General features: G+C 38.2%; 1 protein-coding gene across 2 annotated transcripts in view; it reads left to right on the plus strand.

The window, feature by feature from the left end:
• The window catches only part of LOC149080429 (kinesin-like protein KIF28), a 1,038,199-nt gene that overhangs the window by 421,970 nt on the left and 592,678 nt on the right, over window positions 1-23,551 (plus strand). For both annotated transcript variants that reach the window (XM_089239551.1, XM_089239552.1), the window contains exon 12: window positions 15,044-15,207. In XM_089239551.1, coding sequence (XP_089095677.1) covers window positions 15,044-15,207 — 164 coding nt within the window. The remainder of the gene's footprint in view (window positions 1-15,043; window positions 15,208-23,551) is intronic.

Genomic DNA, 23,551 nt, shown 5'->3' on the forward strand with positions numbered 1-23,551 from the left:
CCTCCAACGCCTTTTGTAGATTCTCAGAATTGACCCTGCCCTTTTGGGCAGTGGTACCTTGAGAAGGAACTAGGTCTTGATCAGAGGTGGTGGTCCGGGGTTTTTTTGAGGAAAGTGGAAGAAGCGGAAGATGACGAAAGTCTGGGGTAAGTCTTGACCTATTGCTTTCTCCATTCCTCTCTCGCTCAAGGAGTAGTAGCATAAAACAAATGTACTGATTTATCGGCATGTAATTTAAATACATCCTCATATATACATTATTTGTTATAGCTGTAAATAAATAATAATTTACTCCGACCTGAGGACAGGATTGAATAATTGAGGGGTATTAATTGGTATCTCGAGTATCAGCCCCAGACGCTGAGAGCAGCTCTGGGACATTAGATAGGGTTTTTCACCACAACTTTATTTTTAACTTCTTGTTCACATATTTTTATAAATGTACAAAATGTTTCAAAGCTTATTCATTCGACTCTTAATCTTCACTTCGAGACAATGCCATAATTTGGGAAGGGTTAAAGTTTATGCTGTTTTTTTGTGTGGTGGTGATGGAGCAAAGGTGCTTATATCACTTGTTAGGTTACAGGTAAATATATGCTGTTTAATGTGTATTTAATGTATTTACGTTGTTAGTGTTCAATTGAAATTCAAATGCTTTATTCTGAAACAGCTTCAGATAATTTCTTATCACTTTTACTTAAAATAATCATTTGAAAATAACTATTAAAACTTGTATAAGTGTCCATTGTTCAGAGATGGTTACTGATATGGTCACTGATATTACTGAAATTCTTATTCCAAAGAACTGGCGCAGAGATATTTTTGCATTTAAAAGAGACGTCTCTTAAAAGGAGGTTTGGCTGTATTTCAGTTGACAAAGCTGTACAATAGGAAGCAATTAGAAATATATGTCATAGAATTTACTATATAGTCTACTGTATATTTATTCGTACATGTTAAGCGATATAAACTTTTTTTGTTTGACATTGTTTTTTTTATCTTGATTTAAAACAGTCATTTTTTAATTCATTTTTTCAAACCAGGTACATTTTAAAGAAAGCCTACTTCAGCTCACAAAAGGCAAGAATGGCTGGAAGAAGTTGAAGCAAACTGCTGTGTCCCATAGTTCCAGGTTCCCAATCCTCCAAAACCTCTCACTCCTCAACAGAAAAAGAATATAGGCCTTCCAAAATTTCTGAACAGACAGAAAGACATGACCACTGACAGCCCAGAGAGACCATCTTGGGATGATTTACGCTCTTTCCCAAAGGAAAAATTCCTGAGCAATGATTTGGTATGCAATGTGTTCGAATAACCTTATTTTCTCTATTCTCTTTATTATAAAGCCAGAAAATGAACAATTAACTGTTTCGTTTAGTGCGGTTCATATCCTCAAGGGGACACAGGATTTCATGCAAGGCATTTGCAGTGATTACTCTCCAAATTAATTTAGAATTAGTTTAATGATAATGTTTTAAAATGTGCATCATATTTTTAGCTTGTATCATCATCTTGCATGGAAAATGGTTTTAAATTTTTCATACACACTATGAGTTTTGAAGCAAAAAACTTGCACGTTGAATTTTGCCTCTGCAAAAACATAGGTGTTTTGCACGCATGATTAAATGAGTAATTTTTACTTAGATCTATGGCTTGTGCTTCCTTCCAAAGGATATGAATGTGGAATTTCAATGAATTAGGAGTTCTAAGAAATTATGAAGGAAAGTATCTTTTTTTTTTTTTAAATTTTCAAATTTTTTGCAATATTCAAAATTTTTAATTTCTTGTGAATCTCAAAGATTCTAGTTCCTTCTATAGCCCTAAGTTAGTTTAGTAAGTGTAGAAAATTTCATAATTGGTCTAACCATTTTTGTGTAATCGTGTGCGCAATTGTAAAAATTGACATTTCGCGAAAAATGCATTCGAAGATTGTGAATTATGAATTTTGATGAAATTATTTTTTCCTCAAAACCATAGATACACGAAAATAACCTCAATATTCAAAAATATTATTAGTTTTTAATATTGCCAGCAGGACCGTCATTTCAACTTTTTCCAGGGGGGGGGGGGAAACAAAGAGCATGTACTAAAGGTACGCATATATATATACCATTTGTAGTGCATTTTCAAAAGCGAGGGGGGTAGCGCCCCCCCCCCCACCTATATGACGGGCCTGATTGTCAGCATGTTTTCTTTCTTTAATTTATCATTTTAGTGCTTAGCGAAGCCTGCAGGTTCAAATGCTCAACACACAGCAAGTTAAAAAAAAGCCACAGATTTGAGAAATAACGAAGCAAAAATTCACTTAATTTATTTTGCAGTCTGTATTTTACATTTAATATGTTCTGTGAGTAAAATTTGAGGGGAATTAGAAACTGATGTAAGAAAGATGGCAAAAAAAAGAAAGTTAACTGGCATTTTAATAGTTGATTTGTTAATTTTTGACTTTGTGGTTAAAAGTGACATTTTAATAGTGACATTTTGGTATATTATGGTAAGTGTAGTACAAAAAATATGAATACAATTGTTTCAGAAAATAAGCATTAAGGTGTCCAATGTGTGCAAAAGATTTAGAAAGCAGGAAAGAGTTTTCGACAACTGTCAGCAACAAATCTCGTTATACAGACGTACAAGCACATAACACATTATTATGATGGCAAGAAAAACGTGAAAATCAGGTTTCTCTCATTCACTGGTGGACACTTATTTCTGATGTCCATTACCACAACATCAGAACACGTGAATTTTCACAACTAATCACACATAATAATACTACATGTAAATATGTATTATTAAATTTTCCCCGTTTCATAAAAATGGTTTTTATATTCATTGTCCAAATTGTAATCACACTAATGATGTTCACTGAAAATATGAACTGTTGCATGTGCACAAATTCAATCTTTCTTGTATGCTCAATATATCCCCATTGTTGATATGCTTTCCTTTACCATCGCACAACCTAGATTACGTTAAAAGAAAACTCTATTCATGCCACTTATTTCTATTTCTATTGTAATTAATTGAAGGATAATTTCACTGAATAAGAAACAAATAATTATTTAGGAAAATATAATTGAAATAATTAAAACCGGTAAAAGCTAACCAAAGCTTAACCAAGCTACTCTATCTAGGTACTGAAGTTATGAAATAGGTTCCCCCTCTTTAGTGAGTGCGCAGGTGTAACTATTTAGAACTCTATCAACATCATTTCACACATCCATTCCTCTGAATACGAGAAATTTGAGAAGTTTGAAAGATTCTAAAACTAAGTGAAATTTATCTGAACATCTTTACATAAATATGTCTTTCTCGTACCTTTTTTGGTATCTTAAATATTTGTCTTTTTCATCTTTTAGTCACCTGTAATTTATATATTCTTTTAAATTTTTGGATGAGTAATGGTAAAATTCTGGAAATAGTTTGCTATACATATCCGACATCTATCTATTGTACACAATGAATTACTGTGTGGTGTCAGAAAAAATTACATTATGCACTTACACTAATAATGTTATAGAGCCTCAGTGTCTTTATATTGTTAAGAAAAGTTTGTGTTTCATTTTTGCTCGTCATTGCTTATTTGTTTACTTTTTAGATGAGGAGAGAAAGCTTGGTTTGTAGGATACTAGCTACATACAAATATATTTATTAAAAGGAATCAATGTGTGTATTTTATTGGTGATTATTTATCCTAATGTCGTGATGCTTTTATACATTTATTAGGATTTTAAGATTGGCTTATTATTGGCACCGGGCTGCAACTGGGGGCACGTGGGTCTGGTGCCCCAGGCGCTGGACCAGACGGGGTGCAGAATTCATCCTTTAACTGTTTCTACATGCAAGAGGATACCAAAATTCTGGCTCGCCCGGGGGACAAAATATTTTGTTGCGCCTCTGTATTAACCTATTACTGGGGTCACAGATAACGAAATATGGGTATTTACCATTTACGCGTGGACTATTTTTTGCCACAATTGTAATTTTCAATTTGCAGTTGTTGAGTTTTCATGTTGGCTCTCTTAAAGTATTGCTTTTGAATATATATATATATATTTTTTTTTCTTCTCCAGATTAATTGTTGTTGGGTCACGCAGTTTCAAGAAAAGAACTATATTTCTATTATTTAAGCATATTTTTTTTGTAATTCAAAGTTTACTGGTACTCTAAAGCAGCGTAGTAATTAATTACTTAGTGTAGAAAAATATGTGAAATTGTGAATATGATATTTGCAAAATCTTGCTTTCATCAGTTATGTACATTATGTTTGAATATTTTTTAATAAATAAATTCATTCACTCATTGAGCTCGTCAATTTACATTATTGAACCTGTGTGTGCTATTCAGAATTTGTAATATACTGAAGAAAATTCTGATAAAATAAATACAAGATATACAGAAGACTGGATGTTGTGAAGATATTTATTATTTGAGATGTTAATTTTTTAAGGAAGGAAAAAACTCATCTCTGCTTCTACCGGGAGTCGAACCCGGGTCCCTCGATTGCCGGACGAGTGCTCTGACCGCTAAGCTACAGAGGAGATAGAGATTTTCCTTCGCTAGAGCGTATATATGCCGAACGGAACCGTGCAATGGACGGTGAAACCGATCAGCTAATAGCTCATGGACGACGAGCCACCAGAGGGCTATATATATGACATGAATGTCGCTCTCCACTTGTTAATACAAGATATACAGAAGACTGGATGTTGTGAAGATATTTATTATTTGAGATGTTAATTTTTTAAGGAAGGCAATCGAGGGACCCGGGTTCGACTCCCGGTAGAGGCAGAGATGAGTTTTTTCCTTCCTTAAAAAATTAACATCTCAAATAATAAATATCTTCACAACATCCAGTCTTCTGTATATCTTGTATTAACAAGTGGAGAGCGACATTCATGTCAGATAAAATAAATGCTCCTAAAATATTTAAGAATTTTTTTACTAAATTTCCAATATCTAGAGGCAGTAGTTTATCAAATCCTTAACTTCACACAATCATTTAATATCCAGAAGAAATTATCTTCATGTAATCTAAATTGACTATATATATTTTTTTATGCCGACTTTTATCCTAAAATTAAGGATCGGCGGTAGGGGATATATAGAAATATTTTATTTTCACTACAAACCTGAAAAAAAGTTAATTTTTTTTTTTGCTATATACTTTTGTGTTTAAGATTAATTACTTGATCGTAATCACACGAACTGTTACAAATTCAACCTGTTGTGTACCAATAATTTCGTGAAACGTGGTTTATTTCCCGTAGTAAAAATCTGTTCCTTGAAATTCCTCATTTCTCCCACAAATTGAATTTCCCATACGTATTTGCCACCCATTTTTAGCGCGCGGGGAAATCTGTTTGTTAGGTTGCTATGCCAGATTTACCGACGTGATTGTTTTTTCCCTGTATTTGGCAATCATTTACGAAGCGACGATTTCGTGCAGCAATCCTGTTGGACTTCGGCGAGGACCAGAATGCCTGATGGTTCCGCTCGTATATGAAGGCGTCTTACGAAAAACGATACCAAGGAATTATTCGTAGGCTCACTCCTTAATTTCTGGCTACGGGCCTGATGAGACACATAATGCTAATTATTTCACCACTGACGTAAGCCCCAAAACTGAGGAAAATGATTTCATTGCTATCCAAAGAATTCACGTAATTTTGGTAGATTGTAAAAACCGTGTCGCTAAGTTTTATTGCACATTGAGGCTGACCAAATTTCTTCAAGAAAAATACGGGGACTCGGGATTTCAAATACTGGTAAAAAATACGGAATATCGCCAATCATCGCAATAAATGACGCCAAATGTAAGCAACGTTGTGCCAACTTTTACAGAAATCACTAAAAAACGCCAATGGCAGGAAACGAAGCATTACTCTGAATTGCAGTGGATAAAAATGTATTCCACGAAGTATGTATTCCAACATTTAACATAACGAAAAAAAACGTTTGAAACGGCAAACGATTAAATAAACTTTTAATATTTGCCGTCTTGCAGTGGAATAGTTATGGAGCTAGCCTTTTACTGTGAAAGTGTTGGTTCGAACCCCGATTCGGGCATGAATGTTTACTAACGTTAACAAATTCCCTGGACAGATCATACAGGATCTTTTGAACATATGTGAGGATATGAAAGTGAAAAAAACATAACATATGTGAGGTGAATATTCTTATTCATAGTTGTAATTATCGTGATATAATTTATGAGTTGAAAAATAATTTCAATAGTTGATTTTAATAAAGTATAAAACTGTAAGCACCTAAGTAGGCTTTGCAGATTCTACAATGTAGAACATTCGCGACAAACCGCGGCATTCTTGCAAAAAAGTTGGGATAGCCAAAATAACGTGAAAATACGGGAATGTCCCTAAGTATACATATTTTGCTATTTATCTTTTATTTTCACTGTCCCGAATTTGTTTTTCTAGATGTCCAGTATTTTCGACTAACTTCACTTGACTCATTCAAACTCGTTCAATCTTGACTGAAAACGTGGAGGAAGATAATTTTAATTTCTTACAAATCACGGTTCGATTAATTATAACATTTATTTCGTGAAATACATTTTTATTTACTGCCATTTATTGTAGTCCTTTTTCGTACATACCCATCGGCATTTCTTTCCCATCAATTTTAACCACAATTAGCAATTTTTTTCAACATTTGGCAATTTTTTACGAGATAGAATAGCAATAAGTAGGGTGACCGTATTTCCCGAGACAGTCCCGGTTTTTGTGTTTTTTTTTGGTTGTCTTGACTTTTTTTGCAAAAATGTCCCGGGTTTTCAAGTATTTTCAACCAAGCCAACTTGACTTTTTATTCTTCAAATCAATGATTAAAATTATCTTTCCAACTTAGAAATTACATCACGATAATGAGACTTTTGGAATAGACGTCATAATCATCATCAGTATCACTGGGAGGGACAAGCACAGGATGTTCCCCCATAGAAATCAATGTTAAAATTGCCGAATTTACCGTAGAAATGTGGAAATTTAGTAGGGCTTTCAGCCTCATCAATAATTTTAAAAATTGAACTGAATTCTCGATTTTCGAAATATTGAGTTCGCTTAGAAATATGAAGCCCAGAAAATTAAATATAAAATAATTAGCCGGACCTAACGTTTGAGTTGGATATTCATGCAATAACATTAATTTCAACTTTTTATTTGTATCTTCTCAAGTACGGAAATGAAAATTAATATATATGTCTCCGCATTGTCTTAAAATATCCAATTGCATCAATCCATATAGTTTAGGATGTTTTGAAATTAATTATGTGGCCATAAATAACACTGAAGAAATTCCGCAGCTTTAATCAAGCATTGATTGAAGCAAAAGCAGGCAAATTGATAACTTGAGCTTCAACAAAAGTTTTGAAATATCTAGCACCCATCAAGAAGAAAAAAAAACAATTCATTTCTATGTTTCTTTAATTTCGATTTGTCTTTCATGAGTTGCGCAGGAAGTCGCCATATTGGTTAACTGGTCTAGGATTTGTATGCCCCTCAAGAGAGAGGGAAATATCACGTGATCCAAAAAGTCTCATTACGATTATAAACGAGAATATTCAGGTTTTTTTTTTTTTCAATTCACTACGATTTGAAGTGGCGCTTTATTTAAAGCGAGTGGCGACTTTTCTGTGATTTTAGTACGAGATAACGACTTCGCTTACTTTTGGCATCATTTAGCGATAATTGACATTATCCCGTATTTCGAATCCCAATTTCACGTATTTTTCTCGAGCAATTCTTTATTTAGGATCTCTATTGGCCGTATTCAACAACACAGTATAAACTACAATCGCTGGTTAAACGATCAGCGATCGACACGGATTGGTTAAAATCCTTAATTTACCAATCCGTTTCGATCTTCAATTCTTTCACCTGCGATTGCAGTTGAAACTGTGTTGGTGAATATGGCCGTATATCTCCCGTATTTCCACCGATAAAATATGGTAAGCCTACGTATACCAATTTTTTTTCAGTGACCGACACACCATTATATTTGTGGTTCATAAATCCGTAGATAAAAATCTCGGTTACTTCAAGACAAAATGACTTCGCATAATCCGCATTTACAAGTTCCATTCATCAATGATGAAATATTAACACAAGAAAGACGGACGGGGGCCTTTATGACCCTGCACGCTGTTAACCGACTGGCGGTCCTGCACGTATATGTACGTGTGAAGTTGATGACTTCCAAACGGTCCAGGCCGTATTTTTACGTGTGAACTTTTCGATTTCCAAATGGTCCTGGCCGTAAATATACTGCCTTGCTTTCTCCCCATAAAGAATCACTAAGCTGGCTTAGCATACGCCCCTCTTCTTTCTCCACAAAATGACCATTGTACTCGCAACAGCGCTGGGCGTTGAAAACGACAAAATGGCTTCTGCCTCTTCGGCGGGAGGGGACAGTTTTCAATTAACTTAGCAGATATAGACGTTTGACAAGCAGCTCTCGAATAGTCAGTTCAAAGAAGCCTTAATCCTTTTGTAAACGAAGAGGAATTTTCAGAAAGTATAAAAAAGGCTGCTCTTCAGCAAGAAATGCCCCACCTAAATGGCACGTCTTTATCTTATTATAGAAATTCTTATCGCTTGATTGTAGGACATGTACTGGCATTCACTTTTATTTTGGCATGAAAATTACATCTCATTGACTGCGAAACACTGAATGCAAGATAGAGATAAACAGGATTCCCCACCCCACGAATTGTGAAATTCTGGCTTTCCAGTGATATCAATTTTTTTCAGTATAGGCGAAATTTTTTAATTTTATTTTTCATTTGTTTATATTTACCTCTAAGGCACTACCTGCTCTTACCTTTTGGCACTACTCAAGTGCGATACGGCAGATCCTCAATTATCCGATGTGATTGGAAAGCCCTACATCAGAAAGCCAAATACAGTATCATGTTTATTTACGCAGAGCAAAATTGATACCAGTGTTTCTTAACTCCTTTACCCTCCCCCTGTAACCCTCTTTGGACCATGTTTTCTTCTCACTTCTTTCTTTCTTGGCCCCCGCCTTTGCCTGGGCCCCCAGCTCACCCAGCAGAGGAAACCATTTCTAAGTATACAAACTATTTTCTTTTTGAAAAAATTTATAGTGAAAGCGAAAATTTTATAAACAAAGGCTGTCATGTCTCTAAAGTCCAACGAGCTTCCCTCTTGTGAAGGTTATACGCTGGGCAGTGATTCCAAGATCGTGCCAACCCACCCCCCTCCCGCGTGCACAGTGATATTCAGGGGGGGGGGAGGGCAGTATTTGGATGGAAGTAACAGCTTACATATTTACATACTTTCGAAAATTATAGCGTGCCCGAATTTTATCATGTAGGCCCCATGAAGACATTATACCCCCCGGACTATGCCTGGATCAGCCCATACTTGTGAACCAGAGTTGGGCGAACGTACACAGAGAAAGCATATGGGAACGTATGCGCATCACATTTGTGGTAAGCCGTACATAATATGTATGAAATTCTATTAGCTTTGCAAACTATGCCATGATAATGTTCAGTGAAATCGAGAATGCGGCTCATTTGCAATACCTAAATCGTTCCGCAGAGGAATATGGACGAGGTACATGTGTGGTTTAGTAGTAATGCCTAAATCCACGCATCTATCCAATCTCTGCAACATTTCATTGCTTAGTTGATAATTTTCAGCTAGTGTACCAGTACTTATACAGATATATACATTTTTATATCATTATTCATCGCTTCGCTGAACAATGCTCTAAAAAATAAATAAGGCAAGGGCACTCGTGTGTGGCTTTTTTTTAAAAATTTAATCGGTTATAATAATAATTTAAAAAAAAAGCAGTTGGAAGTGGAAATAAATATAAGCATGTGATCACATTGTTGACCGGTCATGAGTAAATTCGTACTTTCAAGCAGGATAAACTTGTAACGCAGCGATTCTCAACCGGTGCTTCGCAGAGCCCTTGGGGCTCCGTGTACACTTCCCAGGAGCTCCGCGGTGACTCGAGGAAAGTAAAACATATTAGTAACTTTGATAAATAAATGAAAAATAAGAGGCCTACAAGATTCTACCATAAAAATTATATGCAAAAAGTGCTCCTCGAGTGAAACAGGGCTCTGCCATAGAAATTATATACTGAAAAGGGATCCGCTAGTCCAAAAATGGTGAGAACCGCTGCTGTAACCGTTCAACAATGCTTTTATAAGTTGAAAAACCGCAGAAAACGAACTCCAGTAGACCACCACTGTGCCGCCAGTGGGGTACAAACCTGGATGCTCGTGATGAGATCCCAGAATGATGACCACACAGTATTCCTAGAATATACTAAGGGGCCACGGGTGAAAATCCAGTAAAAAAGTATTGCGCTGTAAAAGCTGAGCCACGGCTTATGATTAAGCATTCCGTACCAAAAAAAATGCAGTTAATCTATCAATTCCTCACACTTTTGAGACAGGACATGAATAAGCTTTACGTGTTCATCAAGCACAATGCCTCAACATTGAACGAGAAAAAAGTACATTTAAATTAAAAAATAAAATACAATTTTTTTATTGTATGCTTTGGTCGTTTATCACACTTCTTATAAAATGTGTGCTCATTGTACAAACGAAACATCTAAATGGTTGACTGACTTTTTTTTTCCCCATCTAAGATAGTGAGTGATCTGGTAGCCCAGCCATTAGATAAGTCGGAAGAGTTACGAAACCGTGGGTGCTTGACTTGAGCTTTACATGGAAACTATTGATCCCTGAATGAATTTTGGGGGTGTTCAGATCAGTGGTACAGAATACTGTAGGTACTCGAGCACTCACTGCACCCTCTGGCTCCACCCCCATTGCCAATCATCCCCCTAAATGCCAGAATTTTACTTATATATTGTGGAATTTTGACTAAGTACTGCACTGTCAGTTCCCTTCCTCCAACCCACAAGAAATTCCTGGCTACGGCTCTTCCAATAGCACCATTGTCCACATAATAGAAAGGTCTTACAGTTCTTGAGGTCAAACAACCTAACATGACATTTATTTGCACAATAATGTTTTTAGGAAGAAATTTAACGATCAAAAACAGTTCAGCTCCTGGATGTGAAACGGGCCACAGCAATTGAATTCAATTAGTGGGAAAAACTAATTTCTTAGTAAAATAATTACCGTACTCCCCCACATTAGCTGGCATGCCGGGAAACAGTGAGGCAGACCAGCATGCTGAAAATATCCGTATTTTCCGGAATGCCGATAAATTCGATTCACGGATTCTGAAAAATTCTTGAATATCTTTATTTTTTATTAATTTCTTATCAGGAAAATAGATTATACATATCCACGGAGCCAACAATGATGGCTCTTACTGGATGTTGGTGAAAAGAAACAGTTGAATATTTAATATTAGAATGAATAACTGCGTGTTTGAAAGAAGATGATAAATAAATAAATAATAAATTTTTTATTAAAAATTTTGAAGCAATCAGTGTTAGTGCAATTAGAAAAACAATTCAATAATGAAATAAATGAGGTAGAGAGTCGAAGGGGCATCAAAGTAAAGCGGACAATATGAATATATCTATGTATATACTGTAATTAGAAATTTCAGTAACGTAAGTTGTAAGGAGTAAGTTGTATAGGTATATATCATAATGTAGATTACAAGAGAGTGTTAGTGGGGGGGGGGGGGAATGAAGAAGGAAATGAAACATTTCAGAGGGAATCGAGATTACCCTCGTATATCCAAGCAATCCTTGCTGCTTCCAAAGGGAATTTCCCACAACTAGCTGCCATGATTGACAAAATATTTGAGTTGGCCCAACAGATGCAAGTCAATTCTGCCGGTGCCTCCAATGTCCGCGACCTCACCGATAATTGATCTCTACAACAACAAGTCACAGAGCTGACCAAGCAAGCCCAAGAACTGTCAGTTAGGATGCATGAATCTCGATGCCCTTAATTTTGGCAGTTTCCTTCAACTATTGTGGCCGTGGACGCAACAGATCACGATCCCTTTCCAGATTGTTCTGAGATAACATGAAGATAACATGTGCTTTTACCACACGAACTTCGGTGACAAGGCAAGAAAATGTTCATTTCCTTGCAAGTTTCAGCAAATGAGAAACTAGCTGGGAGGCCACTTTCGGCAACAAGCAGCGAACACTGATTTATTAATTGTCAACCACTGATTTATTAATTATCCAACACTGATTTATTAATTATCCGACACTGATTTATTAATTATCCAACACTGATTTATTAATTATCCACCACTGATTTATTAATTATCCAACACTGATTTATTATAATGAATAAAAGTGATTGGTTACTATTGAAATGATGAGTGTTCGATTGAGAAGGCAATAACCATCAAGGGGCTAATATATCACCTCAGATTTCACATCTGAACTGCATGGAAAAACAATCTTCTCTCATGTGGACCTAGTAAATGCCTATCATCAAATTCCAGTTCATCTGGATCACATTCACAAGACCGCAATCATCACGTCATTTGGACTCTAGAAGCACACGGATGCCTTTTGGTCTGTGCAACGCGGCATATACTTTCTAACGCTTCATCGATGAAATGTTGCGAGATCTTCCATTCACATATGCGTTTGTTGATGATATACTTAGATGATGAGGAACACCTTCATCATCTAAGAACACTTTTTCAGCGACTTAATGACTATGGTCTCTCGCTGAAGCTTTCCAAGTGTATCATCCGTTTCGGCTTTTTCACAGTTGACTTTCTTGGAGTACAGGTTTCGCCAACTGGAATCAAACCTCTTCCAGATCGAGTCAAAGCCATCACAAAATATCCTGAGCCAACCACTCTCACAAAACTTAGAAAATTCTTGGGTCTTTCAACTTCTACCGTCGCTTCGTTTGAAGGCTGCTCATGCCAATATGCATTCGACAAAGAGAAAGCTGCATTTGCTAAAGCACTCCACCATCCAAATCCATATGCCCTAATCAGATTATGGACCGATGCCAAAGATGAATCTTTCATGCAATATCATCCCAGTAGGTGGAATCCCATTGCATTTTTATCACTGATGCTGACACCAAGTCAGGAAAAGTGGTCAACCTACACTGGTGTAAGAAATTAAGAGAATTTGCAGACTTGGTCGATTATCTCTAGAACTACTGTACTGATTTTAATGAAATTTGATATGTACATACATTGATACAATACAAAACAAATAACTATTCAATAATTGTAATACACACACGCATGATTGTGCGTAACACAAGTTGGAGTCGGAAGGTATGAAACAGCGGTTGCAGAATAAACAAAAAAATGGGTTAATAGATAGGTTTATAGGGGGTATGGTCCCCTCTTACAGATATGTAGGTCTCGCAGCGTGATTACATACTTGAAATAAGGCAGTTTATCATTTCCTGTGGCAATTGGTCTCACTCGTTCAGCAACGCTGTTTTCATTCCCTGGATGGTTCCCGGAGGGGGGTTGCGAGTTGCAATTGCCCTCCCCAGAGCGTCCCAGACATGCTCTATAGGGTTAAGGTCTGGAGAACTGGCTGGCCAATCCATCCGGCGAATATCCTCACTCTCTAGAAAATCGTCGAGCAGAAGAGCTCTATGTGGCCTCGCATTATCGTCCATTAAAATGAACTCAGGGCCAACTGCACCCTTGAAAAGGCGAACATAGGGCTCCAAGACCTCAACCCTATACCTCACACCAGTCACAATGCCTCTTTCAAATACATGGAGAGGTGTGCGGCCATCCAACATGATGCCTGCCCAGACCATTAAACCTCCTCTGTCATAATGGTCGATTTCGCGGACATTGGAGGGTAGGTAGCGGGTCCCTGGTTCTGTCCATATGAACGTACGGCGAGAATCGGTGGTTAGGCTGAACCGGGACTCATCAGTGAAGAGAACGGTCGCCCAATGATCCATACTCCAATCTCCATGCTCTCTGCACCATGATAAACGGATTCTCCTGTCCGTAGAAGTGAGCGGGACGCAAACAGCAGGTCTTCTTGCAAACAACCCTCTCTCATGAAGTCTTTTGGAAACAGTCACCCTTGATACACGGGTTCCTGTGGCTGCGTACAAGTCACGAGAGAGTTGAGAAGCTGTAGCACTCCTGTTACGCCTCGCTATAATCGACAAATGGCGATCTTCTCTGGCCGTCGTGGCTCTTGGACGACCTGGCCCAGGCTTTCTCTCGATGGATCCGGTATCCTGGAACTGTTTCCATAAGTTACACACGACGCTGGGCGTAAAATTGAACTCTCTACAAATCTGGACTTGAGATTGGCCTGCTTCTAGCCTCCCCACAATTCGCCACCTCATTCCATCATCTAAACGTTGGTGGTTACTCATTTTTACTGTTACAATTTGAAATTAACCGATTGCTGCAAAATAACACCAAAAAATTCGCCGAGGTGTGCTAGCGAACGAAATGCGTCTTAACTTACGCGCGCTTATAAAGCCTGTTTCTCTACTACTACTTCACCAAACACCAACTCTGGCCATATCGCTATAGTGCAATTTACTGCCATTAGTGAGATGGGTTGGAAGTAAAGGGGCTGTCTATCGGTGGTCGCCTCGAGTCCTGTTTCTCTACTGGCTCCGCCTACACACACGTGTACGATTACGTATTTGACGTACAAGATGTGCATTTTTGTCTAGAAGCAGTGGTTTTACATTCAGTTCAGTTCTTTTCATGAACTTCGATAAAATATGCAAATTCTCTTAATTTATTTCACCAGTGTACATTAATAATATTTTAAGAATATTTTCAGTAAAGGTAGAACTTTTCTTTTGTCCATACTTCACAATTTTATTCTTAAATAATAAAATAAAACTTGATATCAGAGGTTTGGTGTGGAGTCTCTTAAGCCTTATAGTAATTTTACGGTATATCATTGAGTTCTGGGAAATTTTACCATCTCCATCTAATTAAAGTTCTCAAATAAGCTTTTGATAAAATTGAATGTGAGCATGCCAATATTATTCTTAGAGAGTTTAATGGAAGCTTTACCATCGTTGTAATCTCAATTATTAAAATCCACATTTTTATGTTTTAAGGAAAGAGACATAATGAAGATGGAGAAAGAAAAGAAGTTCAAACCGCATTTCGCTAACCTCAATTTTGATCCAATGCTCTCTGGTAAAATTATTCATTTGCTAAAACCTGGAGAGAACATAATTGGCAAAAATGACGGTGCGGACATACAGCTCTTAGGACCTTGGTGAGTATTCCCCGTTTTTCTCTAACGATAAAAAAAATGAATACCCATTGAACTATATATTGCCGTTGCCGTTTGAAAAGATGAGGAAATTCTACAGAATATTTTGCGAACAATTCAGAAGCACCCATCAACACGAGCAATATTTACATTGGAACCTATGGTCGAAATCCACTCAGAGTTTTAGCAGAGGTACATGAGGTTTTTGCACGATGGAGCCCCAGCACACCTTAGCATAACTTCCGTCATGTCCTCAATGTCAAATATTCCGGACGGTGGAATGGACGTGGTAGGTCTGTGGCCTCCGTGTCCGGAAAATTCACCGCCAGCAATTCACCGACAACAATTCACCGCCATGCAATTCACCGCTAGGAAAATTCACCGACCAACAATTCACCGCCATGCAATTCACCACTAGGAAAATTCACCGACTAGCAATTCACCGACGACAGTTCAATGCGAGTCAGTTAGCGAGGGAGTGAGCGATTGAGTTACTGAGTGAGTGAGTGACCCAGTGAGTGAGTGAGTGACTGAGTGGCCGAGGGAGTGAGTGACCCAGTGAGTCACTGAGTGACCCAGTGAGTGACTGAGTGACCGAGTGACCCAGGTGAGTGAGTGACCGAGTGAGTAAGTGATTGAGCGAGTGACCGAGTGATTGAGCGATTGACCGAGTGATTGATCCAGTGACCGAGTCAGTGATTGAGTGACCGAGTGATTGAGCGAGTGACCGAGTGATTGATCCAGTGACCGAGTCAGTGATTGAGTGACCGAGTGATTGAGCGAGTGACCGAGTGATTGATCCAGTGACCAAGTCAGTGATTGAGTGACCGAGTGACCCAGTGAGTGACCCAGTGAGTGACTGAGTGACCGAGTGGGTAAGTGATTGAGTGACCGCGTGAGTGAGTGACCCAGTGAGTGACTGAGTGACCGAGTGGGTAAGTGATTGAGTGACCGAGTGAGTGAGTGACCCAGTGAGTCACTGAGTGACCGAGTGAGTAAGTGATTGAGTGAGTGACCGAGTGAGTGACCGAGTAAGTAAGTGATTGAGTGACCGAGTAAGTAAGTGACTGAGTGACCGAGTGAGTGAGTGACCCAGTGAGTGAGTGACCCAGTGAGTGAGTGACCCAGTGAGTGAGTGACCCAGTGAGTAAGTGATTGAGCGAGTGACCGAGTCAGTGATTGAGCGAGTGACCGAGTGATTGATCCAGTGACCGAGTCAGTGCTTGAGTGACCGAGTGATTGATCCAGTGACCGAGTGATTGATCCAGTGACCGAGTTAGTGATGGAGTGACCGAGTCAGTGATTGAGTGACCGAGTGACCCAGTGAGTGAGTGACCGAGTGACCCAGTGAGTGAGTGACCGAGTAAGTAAGTGATTGAGTGACCGAGTGAGTGAGTGAGTGAGTGACCGAGTGAGTAAGTGATTGATCGCGTAACGATTTCCCTAATACCAACAATTCTATAGAAGGATGGCATAGAGCGTTGCAACAGCAATTATCTGCTCACCACCCAGATATATGGAAGTTCATCGGTTCCATAAAAAGAGAACAGAGTTTGAATGAAGTTCGGATGGAGCAAACTGTAGGTGGACAAAACCATCACATTGATTAGGAGAAAGAAATACCGGGACTCTGCGCAGAGATTAAAGAATTTAGTTGATAAGTATCATCAAGGATGTGACATTAAAGACTATTTGAGAGGTATAGCTCATAATGTATCATTTTAATTATGATATCAATATTTGTGAGAAATGAATATTTTTCTCCCGTTTTTTCTTACATTTGCGTGTTTTCTGTTTTTCTAGATTAGTAGATTGGAACCCTTTAATTATAAATATGTAAGGAAGAAAATCATGTCGAAAATTGTTAAATAAATACTGTATGTTTTGAATGAAAATTATGTCAGATATTACTAATTAAATATTGTAGGTTTTGATTGAAAATTACCAATTAAATATTGTAGGTTTTGATTGAAAATTACCAATTAAATATGCATGTAATGAAAGCTGTGTGAAAATTATCCTTCTAAAATACTCCTCTAACATTGCCCAAAAAGAATGCCATTTTTTATATCGTTTCTTGAAGCTGTGGTTCCGTGAGTTTGTTTTCGAAAATGTTATTTGTCACCCAAGAGGTTTTATGTTCAAGAATTGGATGTTTAAAACGAGATAATTTCATACGATTTTTGAACTCACGCATATAACTTTAAACAATATGAGGCTATGGCTTTCTTTTACCAGTTTTGCTGATGGAGAAAATCAAACTTATCTTTATATTCACTTTATTCCATTAATTTTTTTTCCAGCATCAGTAGTAGGACCTCTATATTATATGGCCTCTACAAAACGAACTGCGTCGTAGTGAACTAATATGAGGTGGGGATCATACATAATCACCGGTAAATGTTAGAAAATAACTAAAACAGCTCTAGAACAATATTCTAAAAGTGAAAGCAATACAGCCAGACTCGGTTATAACGCCGAAATCCCGCGGAATCTTCGATATCGTTATAACCGAGTTTAACTGTATTTAAAATACTGTGATATTTTATGAAATTTTCGGAACTTCTATATGGTAATATTGCAACAAAAAATTAAACAACAAATTCAAGAAAACTTCGACTATAAACGAGTAAAACCGTGACATTTTTGAAAAAGTCTGGATGGAGAAGAAAAAACAGAAAAACCGGACTGCCACGGAAAATACGAGACAAAATGCAGGACATGTGGTCACCGATGCTTAGACTAGATTTTTAAAGATTTTTAAAATCACCCCTACCAACAGCGAGCTCTAAATCCACCCCCGTCTTCAACATATAGGCTTGTGTCATCTGCGAATGAAATTATTCTACCGTTCTACTTTATTTTACATAAATCATTAATATAAACTAGAAATAATTATGACCCAAGGGCCGATCCTTGTGGGACTCCTTTCATTATATTTCAAATGTGCTGATTTTACCATTTATTATGGCAGCTTGTTTCCTATTGTAGTAATATGTTTTAAACCAATATAGTACATTGCCTGCTGAGAAGTGTTTTTATTTGTTAGAATATTTAAATCAACATAATCGAATGTTCGTTTTAAGTCTAAGACTTAAGTCAAATGTCAAAATTCAACCCCCCTAATAAAGAGAGGGGGGGGCGGTTTCAAAGGTTATATGGAGTAATCATCACTGAGCCGAAATCCCTGAAGCCGTAAATATAAAATTTAGTAAGCATTATATTTTATTACGAGTTGTTATCCGCGGCTTCGCTCGCGTGGATTTTGCAATCTCAAAATTACTCTCACCTCATAACCCCCATGGGAGATGAACTTCCAGAAATTCTGTCTTAGTGTGTATGTACATTATAAAATATAATACTAACTAAATTTCATATTTATGGCTTAAGCGACTTCGGCTCAGTGCTGATTGCTCCATATAACTTTTGAAACCCCCCTTAGGGGGTTGAATTTGGAAAAATCCCTTCTCAATGAGTCTATATTACAATATTGATCTAATGTCATATTTATAGCTTCAGCTGTTTCGGCTCGGCATGATTTCAACGTTGACCCCCCCCCCCTCTTATGACGCCCTTAGGTTATCGAATATGGAAAAACCATTTCTTAGTGAGTAGTGAGTCTTTACGTCGTGAAAAAAACTATTCACAAAATTTGATATTTACAGCTTCAGCGGTTTTGGCTCGGCGATGATGAATCAGTCAGGACATGTTATTTTATATACAGTACTAGGGGCTCTGTCCCCCTACCACCTTTGGCGGCCAACCCCCCCCCCCCCTTTTCTCTTCACAACATATCTTGTTTATTTCGTCCTACTTCATCAGCGTGCTATGGAAAGGAACACGTGAAAACACCAGCTTACTGAAGAAGCGAATTTTATAATAACAAAGCAACAAAAAACAAATGTGATTCATCAAGTAACCCCAGAAAACTTCCCCATGGGGCTCCCCAAACTCCAATTCGTTGAATTTTAGTGGGGGCCCTGACTGGATTTATCTCGGGATACCGATGTGTTGCAAATTTTACAATGTTAAACAACAAAAATCAATGAGATTCATCCAGGGACACCCGAAATGAAACCTGTCAACTTTTCCATGGGGCCCCGACCTGAAGTCTTGTCGGACATACCCCCTGTGAGTGGCCACGAAAATTTTTAATTTTTATCAATTTTAAAACGAATAAAATCCAGGGCCCACATCCAGTAACAGGGACCCAAAAAAGCTGGTTTCGGTGCCCGCCATCTATTTCAGCTTAGAGGACTTGCTGTAGGATGTGGGAACCTCTGGGTACATGCACATAACTTGGTCCCGATGTGTCAAATGGGTCCCGACATATGCAAGAGTTAAATGAAAACTTGATCCCAAAATCGTAACAGATTTCCATCACTCAAAAAACGTCACCGACTCCCGTAATAAAAAAATCGTCAATAATTTCCGTTGCATAGGAAGTATATATATACGTATATAGTAAATATAGAGTACATATACTAGATACGCACTAAGGCGGGATTTCTGAAAGTTCATCACGTGAAATCGCGGGTAACAGCTAGTTCATCATAAAAAAAATCCATTGGTTACTGATGATCAGCGATGTTTTTTTATAATATCAAAGTGATAACAGGAGATGATTTTAAGCATTTTTAGGAAGTTAATTCATCGCGTATCCACTTACTTTATTATCTTTTAATTCTGTTATTATCCCTTTTAACATTTCATTAGAAGTTTCTGAGTAAAACCGAGTTAATGGAATTTTGTTGAATATACTATCTTGTATTGGGCAACAGCAATTTGTCATTTATACAAATACAAGGCCACAACAGGCAAAATACCCAGCGAGAAAAAGATGCCCACAATAAATATGGATGTCATATATTTCAAAAATGGGGCGCGGTAGCCCGGTCGATAAGATGCTCGCCTAAAGTACCAAAGGATGTTTAGAGGTGTCGCGAGTTCGATACCCGGTTCGTCCTTGTCAGAAAACTTTCCTGACACAGGGGTACAAGAAAGAAAAAAACGGCGACTTGACCGCAGCAAAAAATTGCTACAGCAGGGAGTCCCCCATCGAGGGGTTAGCGCATCAACCTCTCGACGAGTATAAAAAATAAGCCTGCCGTTCGGAATCGGCAATAAATTGTAGGTCCCGGTCTAATTAGCTCTCGTGTGCAGAAAATGACAGTGGTGCGACAAAAATGATCAAATGATATTTCAAAAATACAGCAACCCGAATCCGTATCATCTGAATTTCTTCTCATAAAGTCATTATTTAAACTTTCCGCCATATCTTTAGGATCTGGCACTTACTCACTCAATAGATCACTCACTCACTAGATCGCTCACTCACTTAGCAGCTCGCTCGCTCACTCACTCACGGACTGACTTACTCGCTCATTGAATCAGTAACCCACTCGCTCACTGAATCACTTACTCACTCGGTCACTCAGTCACTCACTGGGTCACTCATTCACGGACTGACTTACTCGCTCATTGAATCAGTAACTCACTGAATCACTTACTCACTCGGTCACTCACTCGGTCACTGGGTCACTCATTCAGTAACTCAATCGCTCATTCCCTCGCTAACTGACTCGCATCGAAATGTCGTCGGTGAATTGCATGGCGGTGAATTGTTGGTCGGTGAATTTTCCTAGCGGTGAATTGCATGGCGGTGAATTGTTGGTCGGTGAATTTTCCTAGCGGTGAATTGCATGGCGGTGAATTTTCCTAGCGGTGAATTGCATGGCGGTGAATTTTCCTAGCGGTGAATTGCATGGCGGTGAATTTTCCTAGCGGTGAATTGCATGGCGGTGAATTGTTGTCGGTGAATTTTCCGGCGGTGAATTGTTGTCGGTGAATTTTCCGGCGGTGAATTGTTGGCGGTGAATTTTCCGGCGGTGAATTGTTGGCGGTGAATTTTCCGTAAACCTGTGGCCTCCATACCCATCGGACCTAAATTCAGGCCCGTCATCAAAAGGTCAATTAAATGAGCCGGTGCTTGTCCGGGTCACCCCCTGGTATCAAAAAATACCACAGAAATGTAAAAAACAAGATGATATATATTTATACATTCTGAAAGAAATACTGAATTCAAGATTCAGAATAAAAAATGTTAAAAAATTAAAAAATCAAAATAAAAGTTTCAAAGCCAGAGTATAGTGCCTAAGGCAACTGTTTACACATAACTGAAAATTCTGTGGTGTTTGGTCAGAACTTGATAACTCCAAAATCACATTTTTGAGATATAAGCATTTTCTTTGTCATTTAAAAATCAGAAATGAAGCATACACACAAATGCGAATGAAAATATCATACGTCAGCATCGTGTTTAGCTGTACGCACGTATTTGAGCATTTATCTTTCTTCTAATTAGTTATAATTAGCAAGACTTGCTATTAGATTAAAAAGCCATTTTTTGGAGATATCATGTTCTGACCAAACACCAGAGAATTATACAAGTAGAAATTAAAAAAAAGAAGGAGAAAAAAAGAAAATAAATAAATTAAACAATGAAGAGGTCGTTCTCAAGGGGGAAACCCCCACGTTGTCCCTTCGGTCGACGCGGCGGAGATCGTAAGGCCTAACAATAGTAGCCGAATTTTCATTTCCGATCGCACATCCAATTTGAAATTTTTAATTGATAGCGGATCGGATATTTGCGTCATACTTCCATCTTCTACCGAGAAACGAAAAGCTCTTTCCTATCAATTAGTAGCAGCAAACAACACGAAAATTCAAACGTATGGTACAAAATAGTTGAATATAAATTTCGATCTCAGACGTTCATTCAAGGGGCTGTTCACCGTCGCATATGTCAACAAATCCATCATCGGTGCAGATTTTCTTCGAAATTTTAGCTTAATAGTTGATATCAAAAATATGAAATTGATAGACCTATTTACTGATTATATTGATAGGCCATTGACTAATATTTCAAAAAAAGGCCGAATTCTTTCTTGTTCACACTATGATATTAAAACAATTTCCCAGGAGACTGAATTTCATGCTATTTTGGAAAAATTTCTGGAAATAACGAAACCAAACTATAGGCTCGCTGATGTCAAACATGACACTCTGCATTTCATTCCCACAAATGGTCTTCCCGTTTTTGTGAAAGCTAGACGGATGCATCCACAACAGCTCCAAGCTGCTAAGGAAGAATGTAATTACATGCTTGAACAGGGCATCTGTCATCCTTCAAAAAGCAATTGGGCTAGTCCCTTACATATGGTCTCCGAAGGTAGATATACCATACCGATTGGTCACCTACAGGGGATTACAGAGCTCTCAACCGAATTCCTCATATTTAAGATTTTTCCCAAAATCTCTATGGTAAACGCATTTTCTCAAAAGTGGATAATAACTAAAGCCTATAACCACATACAGTTAATCCAGATGATGTAAAGAAAACTACCATAATAACACCTATCGGCCTTTTTGAATTCTTATATTTTCCCTTTAGTCTGTTTGTAGCAGCACAGTCTTTTCAGCGCTTTATACACGAAATGCTCAGAGGGATGGACTTCTGCTTCGCCTATATCGACGACTTGTTGATCGCCAGTGCAAACATAGAGGAGCACAAAGAACACCTATACCTTGTGTTCGACAGGCTTCAAATATATGGGCTTGCCGTTAATGTGGCCAAATGCAAATCTGGCCAGTCAGAAATTCCGTTCCTGGGATACAAAGTATCATCTGAGAGCATCAAGCCACTAGATGAAAAAGTGTCTGAAATCCTCAACTACAAGCAACCGCAAACTACAAAGAGTTGCTCCAGTTCTTGCTAATCGTCAACAATTTTTATCGACGTTTCGTGCCCAAAGCAGCCCATATTCAAGCACCGCTACACGAACTGTTGAAGGGAACCGTAAATAAGAAAGATAAAGTGCCAATAACGGCAGCTAGTCCGTCTCACTAGCTGCAGCTTTCCAACAATGCAAGCAAACTCTCGCCAATGTGTGTCTACTTGCACACCCGAATCCTGATGCAACACTTGCACTCATGGTCGATGCGTCCGACATCGCCATCGGGGCAGCTCTGCATCAAACTACTTCTAACGGTTTACAACTATTGGCCTTTTTCTCAAAGCAACTTTCACCAGCGCAGCGTAATTATCCGGCCTACGATCGAGAACTATTGGCGATATATGAATCTATCAAGCGCTTTCGGCATATGCTAGAGACACGTCCATTCACCATATACGCAGATCATAATCCATTGTATTTGCTTTCTCCAAGAAACAAGACTCGGGATCACTTCAACAACAAAGGCAGCTAGACTACATTGAACAATTCAGCACATATATCAGACACATCAAGGGTAGTGCAAACATACTAGCTGACTGCATGTCAAGAAT

Source organism: Pholcus phalangioides, unplaced genomic scaffold, assembly GCF_987345545.1.
Source record: "Pholcus phalangioides strain wild (caught in Gottingen) unplaced genomic scaffold, Ppha-v1.0 ptg000011l_1, whole genome shotgun sequence".
NCBI lineage: Eukaryota > Metazoa > Arthropoda > Arachnida > Araneae > Pholcidae > Pholcus > Pholcus phalangioides.